Below are 10696 nucleotides of genomic sequence, written 5' to 3' on the forward strand. Positions count from 1 at the left end.
GAAAAGTGATCAATTGCATTAAAGAGCGCCTCTCTGGTCGGAAGCACAGAGTTATAATGACATCAGACTGGAGGGAAGCCACAAACCGAATCCCACATGGGTTAATAGTTTGACCAGTAATATTCCTGGTTCATCTAACTTATATCACTTACTGGCTGCACATTATGGGAAATTAATGGAGCCACAGCACACGGCTCTGTACCCAAACTTGTTGATACAAAATAAATAATAAACACCACAAACTATGTATGACGATCTGGATAATTTGGAAAATGACTACTCCAAAAATGACTCCGTAATTTGGAAATGACTACTAGGCTTCAAGGCAGGTAAATGCAAGTGAGCGAGACTTAGGGAGGGAACAAGACGACCCCACTGAAATAACAAGAAATTACTACGTGTAACAAAAGAGAATACCTAAGAGTACAACGCTCAGCCTACCACCAGAGGCTCACAAGCAGGATAACATGACAACTATTGACAGAACTGGAAGAAAAAAGTATTTAGAAACTTAGGGAAGTAAGAAACCTCCTTGATACCTGGTTGATGGGGTTCTGGGAGTAGTTCTACTCCCCAAGCCCGGCCCGAGGCCAGGCTCGACTTGTGAGAGTTTGGTCCACCAGGCTGTTGCTTGGGGCGGCCCGCAGTCCCACATATCCACCACAGCCCGGCTGATCCGGAACGTCTCTTAGACTTCAGTCTGAGACCCAGTCTGCGTATGCGCACACTTAAGACAAAAATGCGCGTGTGCACGCGCACAGAAAAGTGCACGTGTACACACGCGCACAACACAACACAACACACACCCAGTGATCCAAGTGTGTCTCATGCCCGAGATCTACCTGTGGCAGGATGTACAGAATATCCCCATTGAAAAGCAGAGGTGCCATAATTACCCTGAGGGAGAACCATCAACATCAAGGGCCCGAGACTTCCACAGTCTCTACACCAAGAGAGACCCCGACAAACACCTCCAAAGGATACCTGATCAACCAGGCTGTGATTGATACGTCAGGCTGCAAGCAGCCGCGCCCAACAGCCTGGTTGACCGGACGACCAACTGGGAGGCCTGGTCGGAGACCGGGGTCATTGATCCCCGGACTCTACACAAGGTAGACCCGTCTCTTACATGCCCCAGTTGGCCTTCATATTAAGCTTAAGACCTATCGCCCTCGAAAGAACTATAAAAGCCCTAGCAATTGCTTGCTAATCAACAAAATCAAATCAAATCAAATAAAAACACAAAATAATAGGGGTGGTAGGAGAGGAAAAGATTAAAGTGTTCAGTGAGAATTCACAAGGTCTTCTCTGAATACTCTATTTTCTTCTTCGAGGATGTGGGTCCCTACAATTGCACCAGAGGTGGTACCCCTATTATATATATATATATATATATATATGTCGTACCTAGTAGCCAGAACTCACTTCTCAGCCTACTATGCAAGGCCCGATTTGCCTAATAAGCCAAGTTTTCATGAATTAATGTTTTTTCGTCAACCTAACCTACCTGACCTAACCTAACCTAGCTTTTTTTGGCTACCTAACCTAACCTTACCTATATATATAGGTTAGGTTAGGTTAGGTAGGGCTGGTTAGGTTCGGTCATATATCTACGTTAATTTTAACTCCAATAGAAAAAAAATTGACCTCATACATAGTGAAAAGGGTAGCTTTATCATTTCATAAGAAAAAAATTATAGTAAATAAATTAATTCAGGAAAACTTGGCTTATTAGGCAAATCGGGCCTTGAATTGTAGGCTGAGAAGTGAGTTCTGGCTACTAGGTACGACATATATATATATATATCTATCTATCTCGCACACACTAAAAGCAGGGATAACCTCACTGTATCTAGCTAACCTCCCCCCCCCCTCCCTGCCACTTCTCCAAGTGGTTGTATGCCCACTCTCCCCTCCCCCCCCCATACTTGTACACTTCCTCGTCTCTCCCTCCCCTCCCCCAGAGCCCCAGCGAGGGTGTTCCTACTGGAACCGTTCCAAGGGGGCGAGACAACGTTTCAGTAATACATCCACATTAAGAGCCTGGCGTCAGCTGGCCATGTTGTCCCACGGGCTCGCTCCCAGTAATGCCACAGTGTGCCAAGACGTGCCAGCAGGAGGGGGGAGGAGAGAGGGAAGTGGACATAGGGGGAGTTACGTATGGAGGCGGGGCAAGTAGGTTACGGAGCGCCATGTATGCAAGCGGCGAAGAGGAGGTACCGGCAAGAAGTAAATGCGAAGAACACACATTTGTAGGTCGAGGGGGAGAGAACAGACAGCCTAACGAGGTGCATGTGGGGTAGTTGGCGCGGCATGTGTGAGGGGAAGTGTGGTGGGTGGGTGGGGGGGGGGCCGAGTATTGTGTACTCGCTTAATTGTGCTTGCGGGGGTTGAGATCTGGCTCTTTGGTCCCGCCTCTCAACCGTCATCAACTGGTGTACAGGTTCCTGAGCCTACTGGGCTCTATCATATATACATTTGAAACTGTGTATGGAGTCAGCCTCCACCACATCACTGCCTAATGCATTCCACCTGTTAATTAAAGATGGTGGTGCCTTCTAAAACAGACGAATGTTATAAAGTTCTTTCTGACGTCCCTGTGGCTCATTTGGGTACTAGCTTTCCACCTGTGTCCCTCTTGTTCGCGTCCCACCCGTGCTAAAATTTAGTTTATCTTTTTCTACCGTCAATTCCTCTGAGAATTTTATAGGTAGTAATCATGTCTCCCTAAAATTTTCTGTCTTCCAGTATCGTGAGGGTGGGGTTAGGGTGGGGTGTGGGTGTTTACTCACCTATTTGTCTGCAGGATCGAGCATTAGCTCTTGGATCTCGCCTTTCTGGCCGCCGGTTCTTTAAAACAGCGACTCCTGTTCTATTTCCCTATATCCAGTTTTAAAATTATGAAGAGTGTTTGCCTCAAAAATGTGCTCCTCGAGTTCATTCCATTTTCTCACTAGTCTCACGTTAAAGAAAAACTTCCTAACATTTCTGACTCATTTGAGTTGACAGCTTCCACCCGTGTCCCCCTTGTTCCACCACAGCACTTCCCAATGCATGCCATTACCATTGTGTGTGTGGGGGGGGGGGGAGAGGGGTTGGGGGTTGGAAGGGGTTGGTGTGTGCTCACAGTAACCATACATAAACAATTACCAAAACCATCCGAATAATGCCTACTTCACAAGCCCTGGATGGCAGCTCGGGGGTGACCTACATCACGGAGGACGGCAGCCACTTACCCATCTGGGAGCCACCTGACCTGGGGGGCGGTTTACCCCAGTACACACCCCCCACCCACTTCCCAACCCCAGTCCCCTGACTGTCCTTACACACCACCATAGCTATCCCAGAGCTCCACAGTCATCTCGCGCGCCACAATGATAATATTGTAGTTGGTGTCAAACACAGCCTCTTCGGAATTTGGTGTTCCCGCCCTGAGAGGTAAAAAGTATGATTTACATTATTTTGTATACTGCCTTTCCTTAGCTTACAGTATTGTTATACACACAGTGTTACGTGCTGCTCACACAGCCTCCATGAGAACAGCAGCTCTTTACATATTAATTAATAAGACATCAAATGAACATGCTTCCAAAACTAGGTCTACAAGAATTAGTCACTTGGTACTTCAGACAACGTTAATTCACACACAGGCGGCGGGTGTTAGAAGGTCGGGTATCTCACACAACAGTACCGGCGGAGGGAGGCGTCAACGCTGCGGTCGAATGCTGCTTCTGACAGGTACAGAAGGGCTTCCTGTCTGAGGTCGTCTTCCAAGGGTTCAGGCGACTGGCTGCTGGGTCGTCTCGTGGCCAGGCTGCTGAACGAGGAGGGCCTAGGTCGTGAGAACAGGTGAGGGGGGATCTCTAACTCGACTCTGTACTTCGAGTTGGCAGAGTGAGCTCGCCGTCGAGAGCGCGATTTTTGTCTGCTCTGCGGCCTCGACCCTTCCCGAGGCACCGAGGACGTGTCTCGACTCCTGTGCGAGCCGGAGGGCGGAAGTGGCGAGGGTGGCGGCTTTCCTAAGTCGGAGGCGGCACTGGCAGGTCGGTATGGAGGATCGTCATGGAGCTGCCCCGACCATCGGCTGTCAGGTGTTGGAGTGTGCTGCAGGTGGGCACACCTGACGTCTTCCGGGCAGCCAGCACTATCGGGGTATTGCGGGTGGGACCATGACCCCCCTCCCATACCCCAGCGCCCGCCCAAACACGACATGACGTCTGCCAGGAGTGACTGGTGGTGTTGGTGATGTTGGCGCAGGTGATAGAGGTGCTGCTGGTGAAGATGTTGGTGATGTTCCCACATAGTTTTGTGCCACTCCCAGGCAGCTGTGTGTTGCTCCCACCCAGGCGTACCATTCTGGGGGTCAGTGGTGCAGTCTGACTGCTCCGTCTCGTTGCTTCTCTCACTCTCATCCACCGACGGGCTCTTGCGATGAAATTGAGGCGTTGGCGACAGTGGGTGAACTTCTTCCGGGATGAATTCCTCGTCTAAGGTGGAGCATTGAGCAGGCTCGTGGTACTCGGGATGGCGCTCACCCGTCAGCTGCGAGACGTGCGGCGCTGCTTCCTCGTTTGCAGAATCTGAAATGCTCACATTGTTGAGACACTTGTCTGTAGACAGTGTTTCCTCCTCCCATTCACTACCAACATCTTCAGTATCACCGGCAGTGGTCCACACACCGGATAAACGACGTTTCTGCGTCTTGGGTTCACTTGTGCAGTCCTCGTCACCCACTACACGTGTGTCATCCACTACACGTGTGTCATCCACTACACGTGTGTCATCCACGCTACTGTGTGTTGTAATCTCTTCCTCCAGATTTTCATACTCAGGCACATAAACCTTCTCTTCGGGCGTCGCACTGAGGTATACCTTACCGTAGTAGTCGCTGCTAGAGACGCTGGACCTCACATCAGAGTCAGTGGTGGCCCAACAGGGAGTAGCGTGGACCAGGGGGCTCTCTCTCTTCCTCGAGTCTTCCTGGGAACTCAGTGAGTCGAGGTAGCGACCACGGAACGTGGGAATACTTGAACTGGACACACTCGACCTATTTGAGGAGCCTGGTTCAGCCACGCAGGGCACAGCGTGAACTACGTCACCGCCACTTGCTAGTGGGTCATCCTCAGACTCGCACGTCGAATTACACATCTCAGGAGAGTCGCACTCTCTCGAGTCTTCTAAAGTTTTAATATCACTACACAATTCATATTCATCACAATCACTATCTGTATCATTATCACTATCATCGTCATGTATAGACGTTGAGGATATTACGTCCTCATCATCAGTACGAACACGAATCTTAATCTCTCCCTCGGAAAGACTGACGTCAACATCACAGTTGAGGTCCCCGCTGATGGTCCTGGAGATGTTGGAAGTGCTGGAACGGTCTAGCCGCTTGACAGGTGTGACAGGTGCTGGTGTGCCATCCCCATCCGTAGTCTCCTGCAGTGGAGTCAACGCCTCATATTGGGGGCACGTGACGAAGGAGTAGCGTGCAGTTGTGTCGTCGTTAAACGACTTGGGACGGTCGTTGACGGATCCTGCGGCACTGTAGTAAAAAGATGTTGATTCTGAGGCAACTGACTCGGCTGAGGGAGAGTTGGAGAGCCGGCCCTCGTGTGAACCGTCAACAGAGCTGTCTTCCCACGTGTCCTCGGCCTGGGGTCTTCTCCAACGTGTCGGCGACGAAGGCAACGATCCTCCTGAAGTGGCCGATGACTGGGATGTCCTTCGAGCCCGGGAAAACTGTGGCGGCGTCGTAGGCAGGGAAGGTGGCCGAGCGCGTCGCCGGCGAGCAGGTGTGCTGCTACCAGAATCAGCCCCATGCCAGCCGAAAGGGTTAATTTTATTGATGGTACCGCCCTCCACCCGTCCACTAACTCTGCTCCACTCATCACACAAAACCCCAACGTGACTTCCATTCATCTCCCCGTTATCTCTCGCGTCACTGGTATGCGTTGGTGCGTTTTCTGTGTCTGTCGTCGATCCCCTGTTGTTACTCCCTGATCCACTGCTATGTCCCTCTGCTACCGCTCGTCCGCCGGCCTCGCCACTGGGTCTTCCAGACTCGCTATTATTCCCATGTTTGTTGCTACTCTCTCCCTTTGACCCGCCGCAGCTCTCTTGCTGCGCCCTGTCGCTGCCCTCACCGCCTGGCGTTGCATGTGCTCCAGCTGACCTTGACCTCGATTGCTTACTCCAGTGGCTATCCGACCCTTGACTGAGACTGCTATATTTCGTAGACGTCTGGGGAACTGCTTCACCTAATACTCCACTTAGTTCCTTGATATTACAATTTATTTCCGAGGCCGAGGGATTTCTACACTTGCCGAATGAATGTTTTTCATGGAAGGTCAGGTTTTCATAGGCATCAGTGTTGGTGTTAGTCTGTACAAGATGGTGGGCGGTGGTGGGCAGGTTGCACCGGAAGTTCCTTTCTACTGACTCTGAGCTTGGCTCCCGGCCACGGCTCGCTCGTGGACTCGCTCGTGGGCTCTCAAAACACTCCCCACTCTTCTTACTTCCTTCATTTATAATTGTTTTATTTGCAGATTCTTCAGTGTTTCTGCGACGTGTGGGTGGTGTGGGCGTAGCAACGTTATCTAGCAGGTCACGACTATTTTTGAGGGCACGTCGTGGGCGTGGGCTGGGAACAGGCACAACGTCATTGGAGATGTCGTACTTGGAGCTATCTTTAGTGTGGGCTCTCACCTGTATTACCTCAGGCTTAGATGAGATCGCCGCGTGAGGCTCGCTTCTACCCTCGCCACCTGGTGACGTGGCTGTGGGAGGGCGAGACCCCTGCGAGGCGGATGACTTACACCCACCAGACACGACCCCACTACAAGGTGCTGGGTGATCGTACACTAAAGCATGCGGGCGAGGGCTGCTCACACCACACTCGCTCACCACCAGCCCGCCATCGTCGTCTTTCTCCCTGATATTATCACCTGTGCTCACACCTCTCAACCGCGGAGCAGCCGAGCCAATAGCATTTAGGATGCCAGAAAAATATTTTCGCGGTTTGGACTTTGATTTGCTTTTCCCGCTGCCCTTGTTAGATTTCCTCGTTACTTCCTCATTTCGTTCATCGATGTTGGAAAGTTTAAACTCGTGCGCCAGGAGCCTGGGCGACTCAGGAGCGGGCTGGGCATCACCGATATTGTACTCTGATACACAGATTTTGCTGTTAGGGAATGAGGAACTCAGAAAGGTGGGTGGATGCTTGCGTCTCCCACCTTGGCTTTCACGAAACTGGGGCGGCTCAAGCACCAGTTCACTCTTTTGCACCGTGGCACCACCACTACCCTGCTTGTTCTCCCCTGGGGGGGACAGCAGCGTCTGGCTGTCGCTCTGCTCCCCACCACTTACTGGCACTTCAAAAACTGCTCTTTGCGTTGCCTGAGCAAATTTACGGTCGCTGCCAGTACCCACCTGAACACGGTGCAGCTGGAACTCGTTGCCGAATACCTTGATGGAGGCAGAGCTGGTGGTGCCGGAGCTGCCGTCTGCAGCAGTCTGGCGTCGGCGACTATGACCCGGGGACTGTGGGAAAGACTTCCTTGTCATCTTGGATTTGGGTTTTGGTCTCGTGTGGCAGCAGCTGCTTGTGCCGCTGGAGGACGACAGGGTGTCCGTGCTCGCCCTCCACTCTGAAGAAGTTCGTATACTCCTCCGTGTAGTGTCTACACTGGAGGACCGCGGCGAGGGGTCAGCCTCGGGTACCATTCTCACCCTCTGGCTGCTCCCACTTGATACTCCATCACCCACCTGTTGGTTTCCATTTTTGGAGTTGGAACGATCACAGGGTTGGACATTTTGGTAGGTCAAACTGTCATTCACCTTACCGGCAGTCTTTCCCCAACCTATAAAAGGCTGCTCTTTTGCCGCTAACGACTGTGGCACTGTGGGCTTCACCTTGTCTTTGTTGGTCCTCTGAGTAAGAGGCGGCGTCAAGTGAATAGTGATGTTACTTCTGTTCATCTCCTTGTCCTGCACGAGATCAACACTTGCAACTTCCGTGTGATCTTGCTCACCAGAGCCTGCCCCAGTGCGCCCCTCCAGTTCCTCTGCTCTACTTCCAACTTGGTGCTGATGTTCAAGTTGCCCGGCGTCGTGGAATGCGGTATCTTCGGTAGGACGAAGGTTTACACTCGCTACGATTATCCTCTCCCCCTCAGCCACACTACATCCCACTTGGACCTCGTCTTCCACTTGTGTATCCTGTGTGTGTGTACCTCCGCTCTCCTCTGCTTCACTTGGCACACTCTTCTCTCCTGACGTGGCCACGGATGCACAAGACTCTGATTTTGTTGTTTCTAGTTCCTGGGCTGCTATACCCTCCCTCAGGATAGAGAGGGCGTTCTTAATAACACTGGCGTTGAGGATGGAGTGTGTATCATGCACGGCAGCAGAGTGGTGAACGACAAGACCTTGGCTGAGAACTCTGTGGGTCCTCTCCGTCGTGCTGTCGTCCACACTAGCGCCCCCATCCACACTACTCTCTCTGCAACCACCACACCCTCCACCGTCTGCTTGTACGCCTACCTTTCCTACACTCTCGCGAGCACATTCCCACACGCCTTCCCTGCACTGAATCTTATCTTCACCCGCTTTAAATTTGCCATTAACAAATTCCAAATTTTGCACGCCAGTTGTGAACACATTGTCGTCTACATCCTCTTTGTCAGGGGTGGTGAGGGCTGGGATCAGCGTCTCCTCGCTACCACCCACTCGTTCGCGCTCAGTGTGTGTGCTGCTCTGAACTTTGGAGGGGCGCCGCCGCCTCTCCAAGTCGTGCTGGGGAAACTGTAAGAGCTTGTGTTCCTTCACCTTGCGGAGGCCGAGCCTTAAACGTGAGAGCTTGGTCTCGTCAACGCTACACGACTTGCGGGTCTGGTAGCCACATACCGGCAAGTGTTTATATGGGGCGGCGTGGGTGGCAGCCTCCCCACCCCAAGCAACCACGCCACCGCCCTCGCCCCTCCACACCCGCCCGCCGCCGTTCTTGGTGGCACTAACCCCACTAGAATAAGCAGCATCTCCGCCAAGAGGTGCCGCCGCCGCTGCAGCTTGGCCCAGCTGTTGTCCCCGAAGCCTGGCCCTGACGTCACTGGGCAGTCGTACGTCTGGCGCACTCCGCCAGCGGCGCCACATCTGGCCCAGTGTGTCCTTGTCGCTGGGCTCCGCGTCAGCCTCGTAGCCCTCAGAGTCGTCCGTGAACCACGAGTTACTGTTGTCCGTGTCACAGTACGTTGTGTCAATACTTGGGCTTCCACCGTCTAACCCTTTCTGCGGGTTGTCTTCGGCCTCGTCAGAGGACGAGGAACAAGACGCCGAGCCCATGGAAGATGATGAGGAAGAGGACGATGACTTATGGAGATCGGCAGGGTTATCACCAAGAAAATTTTCGTCCGCAGCCTTGGGCTCTGCAGGCGGTAGTGTGACCTCAGCCTCCTTTACCTCCGAGTCTGAGAGCGGGGCGGGGTCCTTGAAGTACTCCTCCACCACCTGCTTGACGAAGGCCTCGTCCTCATGCCAGGTCTTGCGCTCCCCACCTGACGGGGAGACAATCCCCTGAATCTTGGAGAGTAACTCCCCGGGGCCTAGTTGGTTGTCGTTCCTCAACACCTCACACGATACCGCCTCATACTTAACTTGTGGTTTTTCCACGAATATGAAGCTCTCCTCTGCCAGTCCCTCTCCGATGTCCATACCATCACCACCATGAGGTCCACCATCACCATTGCCTGGCCCACCACCATAAAAAGCAGAATGAAGAGAGTTAAGTCTGGCGCTAACACCAAGAGCAGCTACTCCTCGACGCCTCATGTTACCAACACCATAGTTACCCAAGCTGGGCCTAAGCCCTGAACCAGCTGTGCTGGTAACAGCCCGACACCTGCAGGCGAGAGACTCGCAGCTGGCGGCCCTGGCGTGGCTCAGGGAGTGACGCTTGAGGTGCTCCACTCCCTCATACCCGCCGTAGGAGTCGCCGCCGGAGGTCTCGCCCACGCTGTCGTCTAGGCTGCCCAAGTGCATGCACGAGAGAGATGCCCACCTGTAGCGGCTCTTCCGCTGGCGGTGACGCGGGCTCACGCCATTCCAGCACCGCTTCTGTCCCTTGCGGTCCTCACACGCCCTCGGATTAATGCCCACCTGTTGCTGAAGCGTCCGCCGCTCGTGTTGTGCTACCTGTTGCTGTACGCTGGTCTGCTGCATCGACTGCTGAGGTAGCTGCGCCGGCGACATGTTTTCGTCGCAGGTGTCGTCGTCACTACCCTGGTCACACTCGAGGGGGGCGTGTGAGTGTGGACCAAACAAGAGGCGGTGCACAATGCGCCTGGGCGAGAAGTGGTGGTTGTGGTGGTCGGGAGCAGGACACGCGGCGTAGTACAGCGGCTGCTGCTCCGTCGGAGGCTGGGCCTCAAAGCTGGCTTTCTTCTTAGGGGTGAGGGTGATGCTGAAGGGCCGAGACTTAGAGCGCCACTCTACGTTCACTTGGTAATGGCCAGGTTTGAGGGTAATGGTAAATTTCTTCGCTTGTTGTTGATTTTGTTGGTAGCCAAACTGATCGAACTGCTGCTGCCGCTGCTGCTCAAACTGTTGTTGCCCTGAATGCTGTTGCTGCTGCTGTCCAAATTCCTGTTGTCGAGGTTGTTGCTGTGGCCGCCTGAGAAACGGCTGCTGACCA

The 10696-nt window shown here is 53.0% G+C and overlaps 1 protein-coding gene across 1 annotated transcript in view; it reads right to left on the reverse strand.

Annotated features, from left to right (window-relative positions):
• Positions 1 to 10057, reverse strand: part of LOC123759158 (Tetratricopeptide repeat protein 2) — an 87250-nt gene extending 77193 nt beyond the window's left edge. The window contains 1 exon segment of the mRNA XM_069324940.1: positions 3692 to 10057. Within this exon segment, the coding sequence (XP_069181041.1) occupies positions 3692 to 10044 (6353 nt within the window). The 5' untranslated portion in view covers positions 10045 to 10057.
• Between the last annotated feature and the right edge of the window lie 639 nt (positions 10058 to 10696).

This window comes from Procambarus clarkii, chromosome 15 (genome assembly GCF_040958095.1).
Source record: "Procambarus clarkii isolate CNS0578487 chromosome 15, FALCON_Pclarkii_2.0, whole genome shotgun sequence".
NCBI lineage: Eukaryota > Metazoa > Arthropoda > Malacostraca > Decapoda > Cambaridae > Procambarus > Procambarus clarkii.